The 25,724-nt window shown below is 34.0% G+C and overlaps 3 protein-coding genes and 1 long non-coding RNA gene across 4 annotated transcripts; 3 read left to right on the top strand and 1 right to left on the bottom strand.

The window, feature by feature from the left end:
* The first annotated feature begins 1,091 nt into the window (after positions 1-1,091).
* Positions 1,092-1,742, top strand: LOC120627052 (homeobox protein Hox-B3a-like). Its single transcript, XM_039894891.1, has one exon. The coding sequence runs from the start codon at positions 1,092-1,094 to the stop codon at positions 1,740-1,742; it is 651 nt and encodes a 216-aa protein (XP_039750825.1).
* A 3,640-nt stretch (positions 1,743-5,382) lies between these two features.
* Positions 5,383-8,188, top strand: LOC120626901 (pituitary homeobox 2-like). The gene is made up of 2 exons (XM_039894689.1): positions 5,383-5,481; positions 7,103-8,188. Exons 1-2 carry the CDS (start codon positions 5,383-5,385, stop codon positions 8,186-8,188), a joined length of 1,185 nt encoding a protein of 394 aa, XP_039750623.1.
* A 378-nt stretch (positions 8,189-8,566) lies between these two features.
* Positions 8,567-17,746, bottom strand: LOC120626876. Its single transcript, XM_039894660.1, has 7 exons — positions 17,093-17,746; positions 16,763-16,832; positions 15,552-16,451; positions 11,693-11,736; positions 10,467-10,550; positions 9,863-9,871; positions 8,567-9,456 (listed from the first exon to the last, which is right to left on the bottom strand). Exons 1-7 carry the CDS (start codon positions 17,744-17,746, stop codon positions 8,833-8,835), a joined length of 2,385 nt encoding a protein of 794 aa, XP_039750594.1. The 3' UTR covers positions 8,567-8,832.
* Positions 11,934-13,030, top strand: LOC120626877. The gene is made up of 3 exons (XR_005658878.1): positions 11,934-12,067; positions 12,567-12,633; positions 12,959-13,030. It is a non-coding gene; the product is annotated as an uncharacterized LOC120626877 (long non-coding RNA).
* Positions 17,747-25,724: the final 7,978 nt, after the last annotated feature.

Genomic DNA, 25,724 nt, shown 5'->3' with positions numbered 1-25,724 from the left:
GAAAAGCACTTCTATGTGAGTTATTATCAATCACCGATCAAAGTAATATTCTCAAAAAAATAATAACAAGTGCTAATTAGTTCATTAAGCCCTAGTCCTTTTCTTAATTTTGGATTACGTACCTACTAATAGTTAATGAGGGTGTATAGTGGGGGTATATATAATGTGCTATTTTCTATCTAAAGCAATTAAAAGCAATTGAGCTTTCGTAACTTACACTGTGAAATAATAAGTGCTATCCTAGACCAGTCATTAGATATTCCATAGATAATTCTCATCGATATGTCTATATCTACGACGATATCTACCTCGTCCCAGCTCTATCCTAGTAGCTCTGGTGAAATTCAATGGGAACCCGTTCCCAGTAATCCTAGCTCGCAAAACGAAACGGTAATTAATTTTGACATTAATAGTTTGTGTAAGCCTCATATAAGTAAATCATAATCATCATATTATGTTTTGCCTATTAAGGTACCACTGCTGGGAACAGACTTCCTATATGATGAGAGTAAGGTTTAATATAGGTACCCTATGTAATTACGTAAATAGTGAATTCTTGGATAAGGCTCCAAAATGTTGTTTAATGTTGCTTATTGCTGAGCTCCATTTTATCTATTTTTTATTTGTCTGTATTTTTGTTCGGGTAAAAATTAAATTTATTAATTAATGTGTACGATTTTATTTTACAGAGATTTCTGCTCGAAGAAATACAACCTTATAGGCACAATCACGTGAACTGCAATAGCGCCAGTGGCATTTACAACATACCAAAACCAACTAACATTAACAATGTTACCTGCATCAATAGCCATAATCTATATTGCAACCCTCCCACCTATGTCAATGCAGTCACACCCAATGGATTAATCAGCCATGATATGAGATTCCAGAAGGCATACAGTGGTCTCCACAATCCAGTCATGGTTCCTAACCCACGTAACGGACACGTCGTCACAGCTGTTAATACTTGGGGAAGCCAACCAGGCAGTGGAGATAGAATGGTATCACGACCCACTTGGAATGGAAGCAAAACTTCAAGTGGCGGAATAAAGAAGCCGAAACGTATTCGCACAGCATTCACAAGTCAGCAGATGATGGAGCTTGAAAATGAATACGCGAGAACACGGTATCTTGATCGCAGCCGCCGAATTGAACTGTCAGATATACTTAACTTAAACGAGCGTACAATCAAAATTTGGTTCCAGAATCGAAGAATGAAAGAGAAAAAAGATAGGACAGAAAGTCTTGAAGAAAATGAAGCGACAAGTACTACTGAGTTATCCCCTGAAAACGTTCCAGTACAAATGATTGTGTACGATCATTATCCTCATAATAACATGGGAAGACTACCCCGAGAGGGCTACGTCGAACATTTTCAGCCGATAGTTCCTGCTATCCCGACGCAACATGTGGGAGCCTCAATGGTTGCGGGCTGTCATGACGCCAACTGCTACCCAGCATACATTTTAGATAATACTACGCATCTATCTCAACAATTACAACAAGATAATAGTCTGATATCAGCGCAGTGTCCTCCAATAAACATGCAAGATATGCATGCGTATCCAATTGATAATAATAAAAGCGTCATGAATGACTTCAAAGAGGAAATAATGGAAAATTCCTCAACTCAATCTGAAAGTAGTATTAATGATGCCTCTAAAAATGATGATGAACAGAATTGGGACTTATCTTGGATTCGTAGCATTCACATTGATGAGGATCTTCAAGAACAGAGCTAAAATTATTGAGTATTTTTTCTATTTCCAAATGTATCATAGATAAACTAAACGATCTCACTAATAAAAAGTTATGTCTAAATATTTTTTTTATTTCTTTCCTTACTCAAACCTTAAATCTGAGAGTCGGTAGGAATATCCATATTCACGAGGCTTAGCTAATGATTCATAGTTCAAAAATTCAAAATTCACTTTTGAAACGTCATGAATGTTTGTTCGTAGTGTCTCTAACACTACCAACAGACATACTTGTCGGTTAGAACGACAGAATCTACGAAGAAGAAGCTGTCAAGAAACTCGCTCTTTTCTAACATCAACAATTAAAATTTTCCATTTTAACATTCATTTTTAAAATTCAGGGCGAAGTAAAACAGGAACCGATTACTAAGACTCCGCTGTCGGTCCGTCTGTCTGTCCATCTGTTTGTCTGTCCGTCTGTCTGTCCGCCTGATCCCAGGCTGTATCTCATGATATTAAGTCCGTTGTTGTGTTTTGTAATTTCCACAGAAGATGTTATAATTTCTGTTGCCGCTATAACAACAAATACTAAAAACAGAATAAAATAAATATTTATCCCATACAACAAATGTGATTTTTGTTCTCGTTATAAATAAAATTATCGTCTAAGATACATTTTTTTTATTTTTCTTGCCTGAAAAGATTGATACACGATGAGTATATATGTATAGTTGTATAAATACTCTTTTCGTATACATAAATAAGTTTTTTTCACGGAGCGAGCTCCGTGATTAGAACCTGGTACAAGCTAACCAACTACAAGATTGGTAAATTTTAACTAGATTTGATTTCCTAATGACTACTTTTCAACTCCATCATGAACCGAACAATGGTAGCTTAATTGCCGGCTAGTGCTTGAAAAACGAAAAGCATAATTTGAACCTACAAGCTATACGAATAGAGAAAGTTACATATAAAAAAGTATAATAAATTCTAAAAATAGACCCCCGCTAGGATTTGTAGGAACGCTAGATCCCTCTCTCATAAGACTACAACGTTCATTATCAATGCTAGGTCGTCAAAATGTGGTGACACTGCAAATTATTTGTCGATTTCCTACCCAATTGACCCCATTTTATAGGAGATAATTTATATCAATACCTACTTCTTTAATTGTCAATGTTGTTCGGATTGATAAGGTACTAATTAATTTTATAAATATTATAATAATAGGTCGGTATACATTTTGATACCACAATCTGTTAAATGTACCTTAGTAGGGTACCGTATTCAGATGATAAAAAAGGAACCGGTCTGGCAGTCCTTCGTCCGTCGGTCCATCTGTCACTATTTCTTATTGTGGAAACTGATCCTCGGCTTACAGGTCCCACTCCTATATGAGGGAGGGTTTTAAAGCCTAGAACCACTTACTGATGCTCCAGTACAGGTTGGCGGGCTTTAGCAATTAATTAGTGAATATACTTTTATTATACTACATAAAAAGTACTCAAAAAAGATAAGCAATCACAACACAATGTATACAATTTGGCCTAAAACTGCTACATAGCAATCTCTTCCAGGCAATGTCGTGCATAAAGGGTAAGATACGTACTAAGCGGGCAGATGATATGAATTTTAAAATAATATTCAGTACGAGTTATAAAAAACTTAAGGTTAGGAATTGTAAGAGTTACTATAAAAAGTCTACCCTTAAGTTTTTGAAACTTTTGCTGGAGATTTTCTTCATTTTATATCATCTGCATACCCTGTGCATAACCTTTATTCATGCGCCGGGGTCGCCCCGTGACTTGAAAGGCTACCAATGGGGTAAAAAAACACAAATTTGAAATAGTAACGTGGTGCATATATGTATAGACATACATACCACTATGAATATATATATATAAATTATTAGTAATTGCTATAGCAACCGTGACCGATGGCTGAACGTGCTTTCCGAGGTACCACGGACTGGTTTTTTTGGACACATCTGAGAGTTGGATGCGGAAACTCGTCTTTCGTTCGTAGTTGAACATGCTAACCACAAAAGGCCGTCCCAATTATTATCTTTGTACCTGGCAATTGGTATTATGCCGGTATTGTTTACTGTTTATGTACAAACCCTTTATCGACATCTGAGGTGAGAATTTTAAGCAAGGATCAGCTATGTTATGTGGTTTCTAGTAAAATATGATTTAGATACTCAAATGGCTTTCAACGAAATATTCAATCTTATTATGTTTAATCTCTTTATCCTATGTAAAATAGGTTTTTTCTATCTTTGGTAGATTCTGAATAAATTTTAAGAAAGATTCTACGCAACGATGTTACAGTACAGGTGTTAGCAATAGTATTTTTTCTATTAGGAAGCAGATTTACACTATAGTACAACTGTCTATTAATGTGTTTCCGACTTTAAGCTTTTAATTTGCCTAAAAATAGATTCAAATTAAAGATTTTAATGTAAGCTTAACTTAATTTTATTACATTAGAATTCGATGGGGATAAAAATTGTATGTGTTGAAGGGACATCTTTTTTACATTAATTGCCTAAAATGTATTAAAAATATTACAAGTACCATTCTAACTGACACGCTTAAGCTGCGTGATCGCTTATTAATACTCTGTATATTTTGCTCATTAATAACAAACGAAACGACATTTATTAAAACCAGACGCTTAAATTATTTTCGGTTCGGTTGCCATCGAGTACCGGGCGACCTACCAGCGCATCCCTGGTCCTCCGTCATACCTTTTAAAGTGACTATTTTTAATATTTCTAATATTATTGATTATCCTTTGTATACTAGTAGTCAATTATTATTAACTATTTAATGTTGCTTATTATGTAACTTTGTTTTATAAGAATGCGTAAACACCACCTTGACCTTTTTTTAATTTGGGTACCAACATGAGTTGCATCTTTATGGGGTGCACTCATAGAATCAATGAAAAATGCTTTTGAAATTGGTCACCTAGCCTCGCACCTTACATTTTAAGCAACTGAAATAACACAAAAATAACTAAGAATAATAATGTCCTATGGACATTATTATTCTTAGTTATTTTTATTTTACCTGTATTACCTGAATCAATTATTTATACTGCGCTAGTAGAGACGCAAAAAACTATAGATATTACAGTGCAGCGTAAGGATGAATTATGAATCACATCAATTCACCCAAGTTATCTAAAACAATGGACATTTATTACTATATATTTGAAATAAAATATGAATGATGGTAAACTTACTCTGTGTGTTCTTAAATATAAATAAGAATGTCATGAAGTCGACAATATCAACTAGTTATTTAACCGCAAAGTCTCATGTCTACAAACTCATTAAATGATTACCAATGTACCTAACTAATGAGTTGTAAAATAAGATGGTTTTTTTTTTGCTCTAAATATGAAACAATTAGTAGGCGTAGACTCCAAGTGACAAATGCGTGCCTCAATATTTGATATGCTGTTGATAGTCGAATTAATAATTTCTTTGATAATTAGTTAATGGTATACGTACTATAATATTCGGGTGATTTGCTGACAGTTCATTAGTGTGTCGAAATGATTGATATATATACTTTATAATCATATTCTAATGTTTAGTTCTTTTGTGATCTCTTCTGATTGTGCTCCGTGTTTTTTAATCATAATTTTAAATTCTGATTCAAGTGAATTAGTTATGAAGTATATGTTATTCAAGCAATTAAAAAGTGAAAAGAATTTGAAGATAAGTCAAGAGGCTACTCAAATGGCGGCTAAGGAATCTCAAAACGATATTGTAAGTAGAGATATTTATAAGAAAACTGTAAACAGCTGTTTACAGACTCATAACAATGATCAGATACAGAGTTACGGTCCAAATACATGATATATTAGGTAACCTAGATAATCCTTGAAATAATTAAATTAATAACTAGCTGGCCCGCCTGACACAGGGATGTCTTGAATGAAATAAAAATCCTGGAATATAATTATTGTAACTGCCGGGTGATATTGTTTATCTTGTTTATTGCGATCTCTGTGTGAAAATAAGAGGGTGTACACACACAAATAATTTTAACAAAAACAGTCCAGTGTTTGTCACAGATCAGTTATAAGAATGCGTACAGAAGAATTATATCTATACCTATAATAAAACTGTAACTGGTTGATTTCTGTACATTTAACACAATACAGCACATACAGCTATAATTTTATAAAGTTTGTAAGTTTATTTGATTCAACGTGCCAATCTCAGAAAACGCTGTTTCAATTTTTTTTCTTTTAGTTTTTGTTTGGATTGGTAGTATCAATTAAGGCAATAACATCACGGTAAGACCAATGGCCACTCGACCACGCTACTATCATTACTGAGAAAAACAAAAATGCAAAATATATGCTTTTTGAGAGATTCCGATGCGTGCGATTCGTGAACGGTAAATGTTAGCAAAACCACGCAAGTATGTAGTAAGTATATCGGAATTGTCGGAATTGTAAAGTTCTTAAAAACAGTCGGCGACAACATACGACCTATTTTTTAAAGTTGACACATACGCGGATGAAGTCGCGAGGGTCCGCTAGTATATTAATAAGTGTAAATTTTAGCTTTGTGATGTTACATTTGGCTGAAATGTCCTTTCTTTACAAATAATTTGATTGTTTCTTCATATAACTAAATCTTACAAAGCACACTAAAATGTTCGGTAATGGAAACTCTAAAACCCTTTTTCCTAAGGGAAAATAGCCCGGGCAAGAGGCCTCGAGGCCTATCTCCCGATTAGTTTTAGATATGGACCTGGAGTGAGTTTAATGGATGAAATTAATGGTATCGGGTTAGTAGGCTGATGATAAATAATAAAAAGCAATGAATTAAAATAATACACAATATTGTGGCACGTAAATAAAGCTCATAGATTAATATGAAAACTTAATAGAAATAACAGTGTTTATTGGCAGCCTATAGGTTTTATACCGCCAGTCTATGGTTTATAACACTAAATATACATTCATTAGTCCGACCACATTAATGAATGCTCAGAAATGCACGGGAACAATGTGAATTTTGACTAGAATTATTGCAATCATGTGCATGTATTATGAAGGAGTTATCAGATGTGGATTTAAACTAAATGCGACCTATTTATCAAATATTAGAATCCGTGGCGTGCATAGCGTGTTCGATTATGACATCAAACAGGCAAATAATATAAAATTCAAAATTTCTTTCCATTAAGAGACATACAAAAAAAAACTAATTTTTTCACTCTTAATCCAGATGTACTACGCTTTTATAATTTGTAAATATAGAAATTTCACAGAAAGTTAGAATTAAAATTATATAAATAAGTAATTTCAATTTCCTACCTAAGCTTCTGAGCATATACAAATCAAATAATAACTATGTTTTTTGGATGTTTCAGGTCAAATCTAAATATGTTCAAAACTGTATATCAAAAAAATCTAAAAGGTTTCGGAGTGCATTTACTACCGAGCAGATAAATTATTTGGAACAAGAATATAAGAAATTTCCCTATATTGGAAGCGGAAACCGCAAAGAAGTTTCAAATAAACTAAACATTCCGGAGCGAGCCGTAAAAATTTGGTTTCAAAATCGTCGCATGAAAGAAAAAAAGGAATGCGGTAACAAAGAAGTGGAAGTAAAAGACTTAACTAAAGATTCCACTAAATTTATTAACGAGCCATTAAATAAAGCTTGTAATTGGCAATCAATTAATAATGATCATCGTTGTAGTCTCATTGAACAAGCGAAAAGAAATGAAATCAACTTTTCAATGAAGCCATTTGCTCCGATCACAACAGCAGCTAATGGTATGAGGCCGAGTGATTTACGATTACGTTCGTCTTATAAACCCACAGTAATTCCTACGGAAATTGCAGGAGTTTCAACAAAAAAATTTAATAACACACCATTTTCAACCATGAAAAATCTTATTAATGCTGACGTAATAATGCCGGAGGCGTTTCAAAAAGTAAAAAATACACCGAATGTTACCCCAATAGCGATATCGAAACCGAGAAAAGTATGCACTACATCTTCTAAGAACAAAAACAAAGGTCGTACAAGTTATTGTCCGTTAGCAAACAGTTATTTGAACATAAATCAAGACATGCCTCAAGATTTATCATCAAGAAGTATGAAAAATAAGTTGCATTCCAAAAAACCACACTATCCAGTTAATTCGATATCGGGGTTTATGCCAATGCATTTACAGAATTCTTACTCATCTTCTGCATTGACAACTGGTAACGTGATTTGGAAGCCAGTTAATATGTTGTCAACTTTACCTGTACCACAGCCATCAAGTGTTTCGATAGGTATTCCCCAAAATAGTGCACGGGTTCATGTAGTTAATAATCATGTCAGTAACACTTGCAGTTGTAGTTGTAACTGTCATGGGTCAAGTATAAGAGGTTTTGGTCAAGTCAATGCAAGAGCACATCCTCAATATATTTTAGCAATACCATTTAGTAATCCTCCTAAATAGTTTTTAAGCAGGCAAAAACGTTAGTAATAAGATTTGGCATTTTAAGAAATAAATGATAATATATTTATTCAAAGCTTGTTTTATTATATAATTATTCTTATCTATTTAAAAGTATCTTTATTAAAAGTACTGAACTTATACATTTAAAAAAAATGTTATAAATATCTTAACTCTTGTAGATCAATCTATCATTTTGCCATTTGACAAAATAACTGAAAACTTTACACATTATATTAATCTTAATCTAAATAAAATTTCATTACGTTTATTACATTATAATAGGAAATAAAGTATTTAGGTATAAATTATCAACAAGAAATAAATTCATTTTAAAGAGAATAAATAGAACAGTATCGTGATATAGACAGAAAATATAACTATATCAGGGGAAAATAGATTTTTGTACCAAAAAAATCATATGAACATTAATGCTATACAATTATTAACTAATATTATAAGTTTTATCATTAAACCTAAATAATACAATTCACTGAGTAATTCACTAATGTCGAACTCATTACCAACTATCGTAAACTTACACAAACGATCGTGACTCTTATTATATTTTGTAAATAACCTATTATAGAATTTATTTAACATTATAAATATTTTATAGACTATTTATTACACACAAATAAAATTATCTAAAAATAATTCAAATCTATAGCATTAGCTGACCAGTTGGAAACATCGGAAAATGTGCTTTGTTGATTTTGACCAGAGTGATTGTGATCTTGATTAGTGTACATGTATTCCGGAACAGATGAACAAGGATAATATTGTGTGGGATAAATAGTTGAATCATTGCGAAAACATTCATTAGTATGAGACGGCACACTTGGAGTTATATAATTGGTTGGAACATAGTTCTGATAACCATTTCCATAGGCGGGGTGAAAAACTTTGCAATTATCCTCATAAGGATAGTAATAAGATTCTGGATTGCAATGAACTGTCGGCTCAATGTAACTGTTGTATGGATGAATGTATTTATCTTCACAGCTGTTTTGTTGTTTCGCTGGTGGTGGCGTTACTGGCTCATAAGCGACGCATTCGCTCGAAGAATCATTGCTTGATTCTGAACTTTCTTTCTTATCTTTCATCCTTCTGTTCTGAAACCAAACCTTGACGCATTTTTCATCGATCTTTAAATAATCCGCGAGCTCTTTGCGACGTTCCGCATCCACGTATTTTGTACGGGCAAATGTGTTTTCTAAAATCCTTAGCTGATCTGTCGTATACGCCGTCCGGTTACGTTTAGTTTTCTTCTTAATGGTTCTGTTTACTGGATCTGAAATAGATAAAGATAATAAAAACTAAGAAGCTTAGTTAAAGTCGAAATCAGATGTACTGTAATTTTGCTATTCAAGATTTTGAACTAATTCTGATTTTGAAATAAATTTTGGGTTTTAATATTTTGAGCTTCCTCACTATTACATTATTTTTTTCAAAATAGCGGTCAAAAAGCCATTTCAGAACGTTCATTGGTTTTAAGCTAATGAGCTTTCCGGTACGGTGTCGTCGCGTACAAACCGATTGGGTGTGTGGGATTAACCATACATACCCTGTGCATACCCTCTATGCACGCTACTGTGTGTTACGATGTCGCGTAGAAACGGATAAGTGGAGTTGGTTAAATATAACTGCCATACTCCCTAAAGGTTTGCCCCTTACTATCTTAGACTGCATCATCACTTACCACCGGATGAGATTGCTAGGGCTTACTTTTATTTTGTTATTTAAAAATAACGAAGGTTTCGGTTCGGCTCAATAACTTAACGATGGACAATAGGTACATAAATGAAATAAAAAAAATTACGATACGGTTACATACTACGATATACGCTTTGTGTGATGAACATGAATGTTTCTCAGTGTCTGAGTGTTTGAGTATTTGAATGAATGAATGAATGGATGAATACACTTTTATTGTACACCACAGAGAAAATTTACAGAGATAAAAATACAACAGCACTATAAGGTAGAACGTACAATTTGGCGGCCTTATCGCTAAATAGAGAGTGTTTATCTGTATAGTATAAGTAGGTATGTATGTATGTATATTATTCGTAAAAATATTTATCAGTCATCTTAGTACCCATAACACAAGCTACGCGTTCTTTGTGGCTAGTTGGCGATGTGTGTACTGTCGTACTCGTAGTTTATTATTATTAAAAAAAAATGGAAAAATAATGTAAGGCTTCCATATTCAAAGGCGATTGTGAAACAAACAATCTCCCCTTCCTCTTATTTAGAAACTAATTTAAAATGATAAAACTGTGAGTTTACCTTTGTTAGTTTTCTTTTGATATTTTGACGCCGGCCAACTGTGTATGAACGGTCGGTTTTCCCAGCAATTAATCTGTGAAATATCCAAAAAAAGCTTAAAAGTTAAATAATTTTTAATTTATTTACTTAATTTGATAAATAGCGGTTGTCATGGCGTAAATTTAACAGAAACCCTGTATTGATAGTAACAACCGAAGAGGAACCTACCTTCTGAATTTTAATGTCCGTAACTTTTGGACGAAAAGTAATTGAACTCTCATACCATCTTCTAATCTCTATTTCCCTTCAGAAGTAAGCCTACGGTGCGAGCTGTATAAACCTGTATCTACCTGTTAAAGTTACGTCAAAGTTGGTCCAGCCACTTTATGCAATTTCGTTTAGATGGATGACATATTTTACAAATATATTTTGAAGTCAAAGTCAAAAATATCTTTGTTCAAGTAGGCCCATAGGTGCCACTTTTGATGCGTACATTACATGAGAATTACACGGTAGTGAGATACTGGCGATAACCATTTAACTTAAAACTAAAACTATGAGGGTTGATTTCAAAATATCTAGAACATAGCAGGAAATCGAATTACAAACTTACCCAGCCAATTAGTACCTAACAATGACTCATTCACTAAGTCATTAGCAATACGACTAACGGATCACGAGATCCTTGGTTCGGTTCCTGGCTTGGACCAAAAACTGTAAGCTATTTGGTTTTGTTTCAGTATTCGATGTTAAGATATTTCAGTTTTATTGTTCATTGGCGTGCATAGCGGGTATGCAGATGATATAAAATGAAGAAAATCTCCAGTACGGATTATAAAAAACTTAAGGATAGGCATTGTAAGAGTTATAAAAATCCTACTGCATACCCTCAGTGCGCCACTGGTATTATTCCCTATAAAACAATCGAAATTTATCTTTTATTCATAAATATAAGTTATTAACTGTTTTTCTTTGTAAATATATAATAAATAATCCTTAAATTCCGCTAACACGCATTGCAGCAGCGCGGAACATTTCTTTTAGGCATTGAGGTTAATGATAACATTCACACGAACATATTCACTTAACTATACCCTTCTTTCGCTTTGCCGCAGTCGGACAAGAATTGTGGAGACATCTATGTATAGTGTCTTAGGTATCAATTTAACCTATGTAAATGCTACTAAACTGAATAGAAGAAAAGAACAAATTTACAAAATATAACATTTCTCGTACCTCTTTTGTTTCACTCAATGGCGTTACCGTCATTAAAACGTTTTGAAACATTTCAAAGTTGCACAAAAAGACACAAGAAAACACTAAAAATAACGTGGCAAAGCTTCCAACGGATTTCAAGGTTTGACATTAAAAACTTGCTCACTACAGAGTAAACTGTTCTAACAAACGAGATACATTTTTTTCAATCTACCTCTTACTTATTTTGTAAAATGTCTGTATTTTATGGCTTAACATTACCTTGCCATTATTTTATCCAAATTTTACTAAAATTGTACATTCAATTATTAATGCATAATAGTCTGTCAACTTGGAATAATATGGTCGCTTGGAAAAGTTGTTTTTACCAATAAAAATTTGGAAAATTTTTAACCGGTACGTGGACCTACCTACTTAATAATCTAATAACGTATTAGTAAGAATCTAGTCTATAATTAATGTTAGTAGCGAAACGAAAGTTTTAGAATTTCAGTAGTTAACAGCTAGTCACGAACATTGACTTGTAAAGATAAAATATAAAAAATAGTTATTTGTGTAAAAAAATCATTACTAATAATGTAAAAGATTGTGAGTTTTTATATAGGTACACCTATATAAAAACAACCACTGAAAGCTGTATCATCTAATTAGAATGTAAACAAGTTAATGACAATCTCGCAGATCCTTCCAATTCACTAATTAGGGTTGACTTAAAAAGAGCCAATGGACATTAACTTTGCACCTGGAGAGGGATGTCTTAATTACCTAAACAATATACATAATATGCATATATAAGGGTTAATTTTTCAATTTTTATAATCAGTTTAAGTTACTTTCTATTAGCAGTCAGTTAAAAGTACGTAAAGGATAGTGTCGACATGTTGCATTGTAATAGATTTCAGGTGCAATTGGAGAATCCTGACGCAAGTTTTGTTCAATATGGAAATACTGAAGAGTTCATAGTAAGTATAAAATTCAAGTAATATAAGTATATAATACTAGTAATATAAGTATATATATACATAGCTAAAAGAAAAAGTTATTCTGTAAAATAAAAATTCAACTTCCGTAAAACTCATTAGTAGTGGATATTTAAACTTGAATTATTTTACACAAAGTTGTATTTGCACATAACAATATTTTTTGTACGTTTTTTTCCTAAATTCTTACGGTACAAGAAGTAAATTTTTAATTAAATTTAATTCAAAAAATTTAACCACTTTTGCATGATCGAGTGGAAAACTTATATAATTTGTCTTTTGTGTAAATTTTTTTTTTCTTTTTCAGGCTGGGCATAATTGTCAACAGCACTACACTGATGAACCCGTATTATTTGAGAACACGAATTGCGTAATCAATCAGGTGCTTACATTCCTACCATTTTTATTTTTATTATAATAATAATACTTTAGTATAATAATAATTATATATTATCAAGACAATTTTCCCGCTGATCTTTCTTTATTGACCAACTCTTTTGCAACTCTTAATACAATTAGCCAACTACTACAACAATATATGCATACCATTCACGCCGGCACTTCAATCCTTACTTTTATTGAAATGCTAAACTGTTTGTTTGTTTGTCCTTTCTTCACGCCCTAACTAAGCCACCAACTTAATTTTTGGCATAGAGATGGCTCAAAAAACGGCGAGTAATAGTAGCGAGTAGCATAAGCTAGTTTTAATCCCGGGAAAATGAACAGTTCCTACGGGATTTGTAAAAAATCGTAAGAAATAAGGACAAATAACGCGGGCAACAGCTATCTATAATATCTAGGTATAAATATTATATAGTCACAGAAATTACAAACTTTTGTTTTTACTTTCCAGAATGAGAAAATAGAAAACTGGATTAAAGGTTGCCAAGTATTGGGATTTATACCAGATCATCCATCACCGGTGAGTTGGTTTTTTTTAAGTACCTTTCGAGTGGAGTACGCTGTATGAGTGCAGGATGTACCCAAGTTCGTAGCGTGCTTTGTGTCATTAATCAACAAGGGTCAAGCAAAACATTACTAGGGTTAATAAACAAGCAATGGGTGTTTCAATAACTATGAAAATTAAGCCATTCTACACGTATGTCTATGCAAGCAGTCCGAATAATTATCTTCACGGCTTCAATTCAATTATAACGTAAATTTTTGCTATCCATGGTTTTCTACGATCCACTTTAAATTATACATATATTATTAATATTACAATAATTAGATAATAATGTTTTGTAATTTTCGTAATTTTCAGGAAAATTTTTGGCCAACTGAAAGATGTAACTACACCTTGGAATATAAATGTCAGCGAACTTATACCAGAAGTTCCCACGCATTTTATTCAAGTAAGTATAGAAATATTATAATTAACTACGTATTAGGACGAAAATGTACTTTCATCGTTACATATCAGGATTGGCCATAAAAGCCGTTTCCTACATACCGAATGAACCGCAACACTTTCTATATAGTAGTATTGTAATGCATTTTTTTAATCCTTAACAAGTTAGCCCTTGACTGCAATCTCACGAATAAGTAGTAGTAAGTGATGGTTCTAGTCTAGTCTAGGATCATAGCGGGCTAACCTGTTAGGGGTATGGCAGTTACATAAAACCCATAATCGGTTTCTACGCGGCATCATAGTTGAACGCTAAATTGTTCGGTGACACGTTTGTCGGTAACTAGCTAAGGCATTACACCAGGCCAGACCAGACCAGAGACAATTTAGAAAATTACCCCCGCCGAAACCCGGACTTGCCATCAGACCACAGTTTTACAGCGCCAGGGAGGTCGTCAAAATTTGTAATGAAGTATAGAAGCTACTCTGATCTATACTATACTTTTTTTGGCAATAAAGAAGCACTCAACTCACTAGTTGTGTCGCAGATGCATTTTCAGTAGTGAAAAAGAGTTTATCAAAGACGTATTTCTTGCGGATCGTCTCGTAATGTACATTATTCCTCCACCGGATATATCCTTAGGTTATTAATTTGTATTATTTTTCAGGTAAACGGACACAAAGTAAACTGAGAGTTAATTTAAAGCGAAAGAGGAAGCGAACAATTTTCACAACGGAACAAATCGTTCTCCTTGAAGGAGTGTTCCAGAGAAAACCGTATATTACCAAAGATGAAAGATTAGCGTTGATGAATAGGATGCAATTGAGTGAAAAGGCTATCAAAATTTGGTTTCAAAACCGACGTCGTATCTCTGATAAAAAATGTCAAGAATATGCATCAGACTCGCCATCATCAGTTGATACTCACGATTCATTTTCAGAGAGATTGACCTTAATTGAAGCACAGATACAAGAAAATACAGATGAAAACGGCTATGTAACCTTAAATGACTATGTAATGAGTGCGTTAGTTGTTGTTATAGATGATTATTTGTCTAAAGATTGTGATTCGGATTCGTCAACAATAACTGAAGATTTTATAATGTATGAACCTATTTCTCCAGCAAGTACCGATCAAAACATAATTTGATCCCATGAAATTAGGGGCAAATAATGTTTTTCAGAAAAAAAAACGGATTTGTTCGTATAGATTAAACATCTTGACATTAATTAATAATTATCCCAGTAAAAAAGAAACTGTCAATGCCTTTGAAATACATAACACCAATATTATTTATTTAATATTTGCTTATTATTAAGCAGGTAAAAGCAATGGGATGCAAGGGGACTGTAAATAAAATATCCGTGTGTCATAAAGCTTTAATATTATTTAAACTATTTATATTAACAATTAAAAATACTTTTTGAAAAAGAAATTTTTATTTTAGTTTAGAAAAGAAAAATTACCTTTGAATAAAAAGTATCAACTAAAGTGTTATTTTAAGCCTTATTTGTTATTACAAAGATATATACGAAGAGTATTTGCTCGTTGTAGTAGAAGCTTGTTGACTAGATGCCTCGGATGACGCCAAATAAGAAAAATATGGATCTGGAGGCAATGTTAGGCTTGCTCTTGTATGCAAAGCTCCATCTTCGTAAGTTGGAGTAGTTAATGCTGGCAACGTGTTGCTGAATCCATATGCTTCCGTAGTTGGCGTATGCATTACTACCCCATTCGAAAGTGTGTTGTAATAAGTAGATCCATTTGGATAGCGCGTCACATCTTCGCATAGTTTTAAGTTAGCACCATTCGGAACGTAACTGTCGGACTGTAGTATCGATAAAGTATGTGAACTTGGTTGCAGTGATTCATCGTTATTGTATCGATAAACCTCAGGCATCGGTGAGTAAGCGCTTCTACTTGCTCCTGTTGCATAGTACGAAGAGTACGACAGATTAGGCGTATAGGCTGGCAATTCGATTGTGCTCTGTGGTCCTTTAATTACTGACTTCAGTCCATTTACCGATGAGTATTCAGGTGGTCGTGTAAGTGCATCATTAGATGTTACATAAATTTTATGATGACTCGCGTGGCTTTCAGAAAGTAAGCGTCTGTGACGGTCGTGGCCACCACAGCTTCTTCCGTGACTCATTTTATGATCTTGAGTTGGCGACATCTCCTTGGAACTTGACGGACTGTTATCATCAACTGAGGAACTTGGTTTATTGTGCTTATTGTCTTTTTTGTACTTCATACGTCTGTTCTGGAACCAAATTTTGATTTGACGTTCTGATAGTTGTAAGTAGTTAGCTAACTCGATGCGTCTTGGACGACACAGATAGCGGTTTTGGTGAAATTCATTTTCTAATTCGACCAGTTGTGAACTTGTATAGGCAGTTCTTGCCCGTTTAGTAAAGCCTTTTGGATAAGAAGATGAATCGGTAGACATATCTGAAAAAGCAATGAGATTTACTCATAGTTTTTACTTATATGAAGGATACATTTTCAAATATTTTTATAAATATATTTAAAAAAAATTCGTGTAATTGATTGAAACATAGTGGAGATGCGATATTTGAGTCAAAAATGTATTTGGATGTTATAAAAACATCAAATCAATTTTGTTTTTCCTTGTATTATTATCATATAACTATATTCATGCATTACTAAGTAAAATTTGAGATCTAATAAAAAAATTAAATTTTGGAAATTGTGTTTTCTCTTCATAATAAACAAAAAAATAACTAAAACTCTAGTGTTACCGTTTGTTAAAGATGATGCGCTCATAATTTGGTTGCTTACTATGGAGGATTTGCTACACCATGTTGAACTCTGAAACACCGGAAGTCACAAATTAGGTAAAACACACTATTCCCAAAAAAACGACTGCCCTGGACTATGCGTAATAATGTAATATATCGAATGCAGCCTATTTCTTAATTACTACAGTATCTATGACAAAATTAAATTGTCATTATAAATCCGGTTGTTCTGCGGTAAATTACATAGATGTGGTTGATGTTGTTGTCTTAATTAATATGGCTTGTATGATTACAAAAATAAGGTCCAAAATGGTTAAAACGTTGGTTTACCTGACTGGGAAAACTTGATTCGCTGATATCATTTACTTCTTCTTCAGTATTATTTACGACATCATTGCCCAAATCACTTCTTTGACATCGAACAGGTTTGTTTTCTTGGTAACTTCTTTGGTAAATATTTTGATTTCCGACTTCAGCTTCGTTTGAAGGAAAAAAGTCTTCGCTCGCTCCGGCCATGTGGTAATCTGATACCACCTCTTCAGTGCCTGATCCGTAGTTGTTATTCGAACTGTTACTTATATTATCATAATGTGGTATTTGGTAATCGTATCGAGGTTCTAACATACTTTCTTGGGTACCTGTAGAATTATATGATTGCTGTAATCCAAGAATATCATGTATACTAAACCCCGTCGAATCTCCGGAATTGTAATCTTGCACAAATGATACTTGACTTGATATTGAGGAAAGGACTTCTGCTTTGCAATCTGGAAACGGATTTTCTGGCGTATTATAGTTAGCGCCTTCAGAAAGTATGTCCTCTACACCGTGCGATGTTAGTGAATTTATTTTGTATGCATTTTTTTGAGATGAATCATAGTCTTTCGTTGGAGTAGCTTCAGTCGAAAATTCAGATGAAACAGAGTCCATGGAATCCTCATTCGACTGTAGGCTGGGTGGTGGGGATGGAGAAGTCGTAGACATGTTATAGGTACACGCTCTTTGGCACACCTCTTTTCTTGAGCGTCTTTAAGTATGTCGTCACAGATGCACAATCACTGAGCACTAAGGCGACCGAACCGTTAAAGATTTGTTTACTAAATGCTTTTTTGTTCACCTGAATGTCGTTAATTTGGTAATGACTTTATTCGTTTGTGTGCTACATTTTGACGTGACTGATTTCTTTGTGTGCTTACGATAAGACGGACATACCGGGTCTCTGATAGTAAACGAACACAAGATAATAGGTTAAAATATATTTCGGTAGCTAAAATGTCAGTACTCCTTATACAGAATTACTACTCACGATGCTCTCTAGCGATAAAGTGAGTGGTATATCTTGGAAATATTTCTTCGTGCAGCTACGCATAGTTTTACCTATTTAGATAAAAACGCACTTGAGTACAAGTTGAGTGACTTTTTGATTGTAATTTGATAATCGACATGAGTTGTATTTTGGTAGCAGTCGCGAACATCTGATGGCTTTCGTAGGACGAGAATCGAACCTGTACTCTTTCTTCGAAAGTTATTATTTGGTATGTAGCATCAATATAATCAGAATTAAACCAGTAATGTTACATGTACAATTCAATCATATTTTTTTTGGAAACGAATTAATAATGTTACTTATTATAACATGCACTTAAAAATAAAAATAGCAAAAACGACGGGGTGTTATAAATTTTGACATGTCCGTGTGTCCGTGTGTGTGTGTGTGCGTGTGCCTGTGTGTATGTGCATGTATGTGGCATCGTAGTGGCCAAAAGAATGAACTGATTTTTATTTTGTTGTTAATCTGAATTAGCTAGGAGAGTTCCGTACAGAATTATAATGCTGTGCGGAACACTACACAGTGTGTGTGTGTGTCTATATTATTTTAATATGTAATTCATTACATATTTTTAATTAATCTGTATAAAACAATTATAAACTATACACAGCATAGATTTATAAGGTAACCGCGAATTATAGCAAATTGTATCGATTAAAAAATGGCTTAGAAAGTGGAAAGCTTTTCCGCTTTTGAAATTTAGCGAAATTTAGAATTCTAAATTCCATTTATGTCCCCCGGCTATTTAGGTTATATTTCTCCAACATTACTTATATAGGTAAATATCTCCAATACAAGCCATCTGATAACGCGCACAAAGCGGAAGTCACAGCGAGCAATTGCGCAGCGATCAGTTACGAATAACATATTGCACATAAAAAAATGGAACCGCCAGGATTTCCACCCGCATCTCTCCGGAAATCACGACTTAAGTACTTCTCCAATCAAACCAGGTGACATTTTCTACAAGTGTGAAAAACTTTATAAAAATGTAAAAAAGGTCCGTTACGAGTCGCAAGGTTACCTCAACAGAATATAAGTCGCATCGTGGAATTCACTGTCGTAATATACTTACTCACTCGCAGAGAGAGCGCCTTATTAAGGCAAGTTCAGACTATTCTAGTAATAAGTCGATTGCCTAGTAATTTGGTAATTTTTTTTATATAGTCCAGCGTTTAACCGCAATTACGCTGGATGCAAAGATACAATGCGCCCAATGCTTGAGCGCGTTTGCGTAGAAGATGCCTAATCACTTTAGTTTTGAAGAAACCCATGTGATAGATATCGGCGAAGGCAGAATTCAGAAGGCTACTCCAGATTTTCGAGGTGTGAATTGAAGTGCGAAAAGAAACTAGAAACTCAATTGGGAAGTCGAATACGTACCTAATGGCACAGATCCTTGCAATGCCTGACAATTCGATGATATGTAGGAAGATATAGATGGAACCAAATTGAATAGTAATACTGACTGCTACCCTAGATACTTTATCTACGCTAAGTATAGATAATATTGATATATATTCAGCTTCCAAATCAGTCGCCACTCGACTATTACTAGCGTCTAGCTTAGTCCAATATAATCATTATTTGAGCGCATAATATTTTTGTAACCAATCATTTCTAATGACCACGTGACGGCGTAACCGCAACTTGCGCAAGTTGTAGCGATGTGGATCACCTGCCTATATACCTATCACCTACACTGATACTACGCTCGTTAAGATAATAATAAAACCTGTATCCACTTAAGACAGAAATTTATAATTTTCAACTAGGTATATGTTCTATCTATTCGTATTTATAATGTTAAAAATGCTGTTTTATTCTTTCAAATGCTAAGATGTCCTTTTCTCTAGCGTCATCCACAAATTCAATGATTCATAGTTATTATCGTCTATAGCTTGTGGAAATGGGGGGAGTTATGTGCCCCGTGTATACGTTGGGGTTCCAAGGTACTGGAATGGCGGTCCTGCACAGGTAAACACAGCGTTTGTCGGCCCCCAACGTTGACAGACGACATCAAACAAGTCGCTGGGAGCCGCTGGAAACAAGCGGCGCAGGATCGTGGATTTTGGAACCTACAAAAGAGCTATGTCAATGGGTTGAAGTGATGATGATAGCCGTAATAACTCACACGCTAGGTTAAATTGCGTGAGTCGCGTCTACCTTTCTTCAAATTAGTTTAGTAGTTCCAGAAATTACCGCTGAAAGTACATATAAATAAACCAATACGGGTCAACATTGGTTACACCTTAAACTCTTTACTACGTGAACAACAACATCTATATGTACGTGAACATTTAAAACTCGAAATAGAACAATCTAAATCAACCGAGGATATAGATTTTTATAAAACTGAATTATCGTGCAGTGTTAAAGTATTTTGGTGCAGCGGTTGAGCAGAACATAGGTAACAGACAAACAAACAGACTTTTGCATTTTGACTATGAATAGTATGGCTACGGAACTCCCTATCCATATCCGGTATACCAACTTTACAACTTTTTAACATTAGGATACCAAAAAGCAGCGTCAGCTGTTGGAATCATCTTTTGTTGAGTTTGATAAATGAGTTTGGCCCGTGTGATTTCGTACCTTACGTGGCTTATTTTTATGGCGTTAGATACGCTGAACTTATTATAAAAAAAAGTAAGGGCGAACGCACACTGGTACATAATGCAGGTCAAAATGCATTCGTACATATCGCAGTCAGTCCATACCGCCTGCTGTTTTGTTATAATAGAACGGATCGATCGGGTGCACGCATAGTGCACAAGCCACTCCAAGCTTTTGATAAATCAAAGGCATCACAATAATAAATATCTTGATTTTAACGGCTAGAGGAGATTTCCATTCCTTGAATTTATCCATACTGCTTTACTAACTGGGTAACTTCGTAACTTTTTAACGCGCGTATTTTACTTTTGTGCGTGCTTATAAATATTCTGTTAAATTTAAACCCATTGCATTTTAAATTTAATTTCTGGTGTCTAAATCTTTTCGATTTAAATTTGATAAGCGTTTTCATCTTCTGAGAAAGATAATGGTAATCCTTATTGAAAAACGAAAAAAGTGAAAATCGGTTTCATCCTCATTATATTAATGTCCCACTTCTGGGAAAAAACTTCCTCGGAGCGATGATCTTAGAGCATAAACCCACCACGCTACTAAAGCCCGCCAATTTGAATTTTGGCGGACTTAAGCAATGTTTACGAAATTTATCGTTGTATTGTTAGTTATTAAAAAAAAGTTTAATTAATTTACTGTTATAGACCAGACCATCATAATGTAGTATTCGAAGGTTTGTTTGTGAGAGATAGTGACCGTTATCCAATAAATTTTACTGCTCTGGACAAAGCGCACTATTTCGCCGAAGACCCCAAGCTCATAATGTCAAAATGATGATATATTACAATTTGCTCAAAGGGGACCCTTTTTTGTTCTCACAGTAATGGTTTTATTTAAGATCGACGCTTATGAGACAGATATATAGCGTAGTAAGGGAGTGTAAGGGAGAGGAAATACGAAAGTGCATACGTTCCCGCCAACAGTGAAAAGTGATTCAGAAATTGAGCCCGAGATGGTTTACTCACTGTCAACAGTTTGTGTTGTGGCGTCTGCGCGTAAGGATTTGAATTTGGAACGATGTGAAAAAAATATAAGTAAATTAGTTGTACGAATTGGAAGTGGAAGCAGTCTGTGGAAGATTTAAATCACTCGAGATTTTTTTTAAATCATCATACACGGCACGGACCTTGTAAGTATGTTAAGGCCTTGTGATTCATTACACGAATTAAAATTCGAGAACAAAAATATCAATGAAGTTTAAGTCGATTAGTGTCACCTTACATTGGGCTAACAAATTACTTGAAAGACCTGTGACCGGAAAACTAGTGAAGTTCTCGAAAACTTGGAGGCTTTAACGGCATTTTAGTTCCCTGGTTTTCCTGAAGATGGCACTGAGATTCGTACTATCAATGTTTCTGTTTGATGATGGGACTTATACCTTCATTAATAACTTTCGAAAACGTAACTTACTAATGCTATATTTTATAGTAGCTATATTGTGACTACCGAGTACCGCATCGACGTGTAAAAAGTAGTAAAAAGCGCCATCTATGGCGTGGAGGAGATATTATGTCGGCTCAAAAGCTGTACTCGTTTTTGGTTTGTAACTTACTTAGACCCAGCTAAAACCTCTAGCATCTAAATGGAGCCACTGCTTTAAAAGTAATCAACAATATAACGATTGGCAATTTCTGGCTATGCCAAAACCAAGAGCAAATTTTCTTTATTCGTGTACACTGAAAACGTCACATTGCAATCATTGTAGGAAAAACGGAACATAGAATTATCAACAATCTTTAGATCATTTATAAAAAACTTCGAACGTATATATTTCTCCGTCTATGTAACGACACAAAGGTTTTAATTTAGTTTAAAACTAGCTGTGCATTGCAGCATAGTGCTACATAATCTACAATTTCCTCAATAGGTACCTATAACCTACCAAGCGCAGATTTTTTCATTCGAATGTACAGCTCCAGACATATAAACAAACTGTTAAGTTTTAGTGCAGATACTTAAGATATCGATGCAACTTTATAATCGGGTAAGGTATGTGGGCATAAAATACTTAATGGAGCTTCAATCCCCATGGCAGTGGAAGCATCAAATGGTTGTCAGGCGCGCTAAGCAATCAAAGTTGTCTTAAGTCAGTAAATGGTTGGATGAGCAGCTTTTTTATAAGGGTTGCGGGCACACCGTCATCGCCTGGGATGTTTGCATGCACTTTTTACGTCCTAAGTGAAGGGTTTGCTTTCTGATGGCTGACGGGTTAACTCCTGTATCTCCAACAATATTGACCAGATCTTCACAAGATGTGAGGAAAATTATTAAAAATCTGTTTAGGAATGGCGGAGCTGTGGAGTAAAGTCGACAAAAACTTTTATCATCTATACCGAACGAACCCTATGGTTTTTCGGGTTGAAATGTATATATTATTTTAATCAAGAGTATAAATGCACCAAAATGCACTCAAATACTTTCAGCAATCGTGTTGCGCGTACAAACCAACATAAATACAGACAAACAGACATTAATTTAAAAAATTGCGTTTTTGCGTTCTATTAGTTCATGCGTCTGCCAGTTATATCTAACGTTAGCAAAAATCTTTAATGTTCAGACTAGCGCCGTCTACAATCCTAGTTTTTGTATATTTTGCAAAAACCTTTAATGTACAGACAGCTAGTCTACGACTTTACTATACGAATGGATATAGATGAGTTCCTCGATAGGTAGTCAATGCCATATTAGTATTAGTTTATGTATTACAGAATATATACTATAGTATCTGCAAAATTTTCCAATAAGGAGGGAGTTTCGATTCGGTTTTTATGTAAACCAATCTTTGTGCTGGTTTACACTTTTAATTCTGTTATCTTTAGTTATGCGGGTTGTCAAGAAATAAAAATAATAAGTATAAATGCTGAGTTATGAACATAGAAAAGAAGTGTTATAGAAATTTGGGACGTATCTGAAAATGTAGTTATAAATAATTTCAACATTTTACTAAAACACTGAGTTTCACTTGAATCTAATGAATTATATAAAAAAGTACAACAGGCGTAAAATGAAATAAGTAAATAGTGAATGCTGATATTACGATGTAAAATAATAATTATGTCTACCTGCTGCCAGTTTAAATACATATTTATCTTTTAAATGTAGACTTGGATTTGATCCTCTTATTTAATCATTACACTGCAAGTTATTCCCCGACAAGAATCTCTTCAGTTGGTAAGTAATTATGCATTTTTAACACAGTATATATTAAGCCATGCCTCTAATAATTTTCTGCGCAACATCGTACCGGAACGTTGACTTTGCGGTACGTCTATGCCAGCAGACTTGAAAATTAAAGCTATTATTAAGGAAAACATAAATCATACGTGTTAAATGAAAAAGAATTTTTCTACGTATTCATTTAAAATAGAGAACAGCGTCTGCACCAGTATTGGAAGAATCCTTAAAAAACTGCACTATAAATTCAAACAATCGCTGACTGTTATAACGACAATTCGCTGCAGCAAAATGGAGGCAATAATTCAGGCGGAGTATCGGGAGTTCTACATTTAAGGGTTAAGTGCTCAGCTCGCCAATGGCAATGGCGATACGTCTCGTTGATATTCTCTAACAGTATTTTGTTGTTTTATTAAGCACTTGGGTAAATACTAATATAATCAATGCGAAAGCGTGTCCGTGTCATGTTCGTTTATTTATTGCTTTATTTTTTACTTTGCTTTATTTGTTGATGAAATTTGATACACAGAAATCTTGTATCGTGGGAGCTACCTAGCCCAACTTAGCAATAAATAAAACATCAGTTTTTTTGTAAAATTTTCATACTATTATAAATTTATTTATCTAAACAACTTTATTAAATAGATGTACACATAAAAAATACACAAATTTTATATGATTTTTCTAAATAATTTTACGTTGCTATAAATAACACCAAAGTAATAGTTCGTATATTAACAATTTGTATGGTAAATTTATCATCATCATCTTCGACTTAACAACGCCCCACTGATAGACGTAGGCCTCCTTTGTCATAGAAGATAGGCTTTTAGAGCGCAATGTGGTTAGGAAGGCATTAATGGTCATCATACATGTTAGTGATAGTAAACGGGACAAACGGCTTAATGTGCAGGTCACGTGGTGGACTTTGGCTGAGAATATCTTATACCAAATAATTCTTATCCCGATCAAGATCACAAAATGGCAGAATGACTTATACTGCCCATGTAATTTTGATAACCTTGCGATTGTTCAAGCCGCACTGTAAAACCAACTGTCAATAAAGACAATCCACTAGAGTGAAATAGAGGCTATAATTCAAGATGTGTAACTTGTGCACAGACCGTGCTGCCAGGTTAGAATTGAATTGCTGAAATTCCCAATAGCAATTATGGTACGGCTCCTAACCTGTCTAGAAATATACATAGACATATTAATAATAGAATTTCAAATAAAGCTTTGTCAATTGCAAAGTGTTATTTTAAAATTTAATTGTACTACAAAAACATAAAAAATGGTCCATCTGCCTTCCGAAATTGTAGACGAATATTATACAAATATTTAAGCTGTAACATATACCTACAGTGCAACTTTAAGAACTATACTCTTGTTTTATTTGCAATAATATAATTTTAATACATGGTATAATCACTTTTTGTATAAGGTAAATAAATTTACTGCACTATAAATTCAAACCAAATTGGTATAACAACAATCCAGAACAGTAAAATCAAGGCAATAATTTAAGTGGTGTATCTTGGGTCTCACAGTTGAGGGTTAAGGGCTTTAGATTGCCAATGCCAATTATGAAACGATTCGTTGATTTTGTCTTTCTGTACATTGGCGTAGTTTTATTAACTTAATTTTACACGATTAAACAAAAGACTGAATAAAATTACACCTCGATTATAAATGCAGCTAAGATTTGCATTTAAATTATTATGCGGATCTTTGCAGTCTAACATAAGATATACGGACTATTCACTATAGGCAAAATTTATTGTTATTTTATTCTTGGCTTTATTAAAATAGTTAATCTAAACCTATTAC

The sequence above is a fragment of the Pararge aegeria genome, chromosome 10 (assembly GCF_905163445.1).
Source record: "Pararge aegeria chromosome 10, ilParAegt1.1, whole genome shotgun sequence".
NCBI classification, from domain to species: domain Eukaryota; kingdom Metazoa; phylum Arthropoda; class Insecta; order Lepidoptera; family Nymphalidae; genus Pararge; species Pararge aegeria.
The sequence above is the reverse complement of the archived record's forward strand: the minus strand, read 5'-3'. Positions and strand labels throughout refer to the sequence as shown.

What these genes read in the sequence shown, in the direction of transcription:
- LOC120626901 (XM_039894689.1), top strand. Translation starts at nt 5,383, where the DNA reads ATGAAGTATATGTTATTCAAGCAATTAAAAAGTGAAAAGAATTTGAAG. An exon ending in AGGAATCTCAAAACGATATT is followed by an intron (nt 5,482 to 7,102) that starts GTAAGTAGAGAT and finishes TGGATGTTTCAG; the next exon opens with GTCAAATCTAAATATGTTCA.
- LOC120626876 (XM_039894660.1), bottom strand. Translation starts at nt 17,746, where the DNA reads ATGTCTACGACTTCTCCATCCCCACCACCCAGCCTACAGTCGAATGAG. An exon ending in CGCATCATCTTTAACAAACG is followed by an intron (nt 16,452 to 16,762) that starts GTAACACTAGAG and finishes TTGCTTTTTCAG; the next exon opens with ATATGTCTACCGATTCATCT. An exon ending in TAGTCAACAAGCTTCTACTA is followed by an intron (nt 11,737 to 15,551) that starts CAACGAGCAAAT and finishes TTGAAATGTTTC; the next exon opens with AAAACGTTTTAATGACGGTA.
- LOC120627052 (XM_039894891.1), top strand. Translation starts at nt 1,092, where the DNA reads ATGATGGAGCTTGAAAATGAATACGCGAGAACACGGTATCTTGATCGC.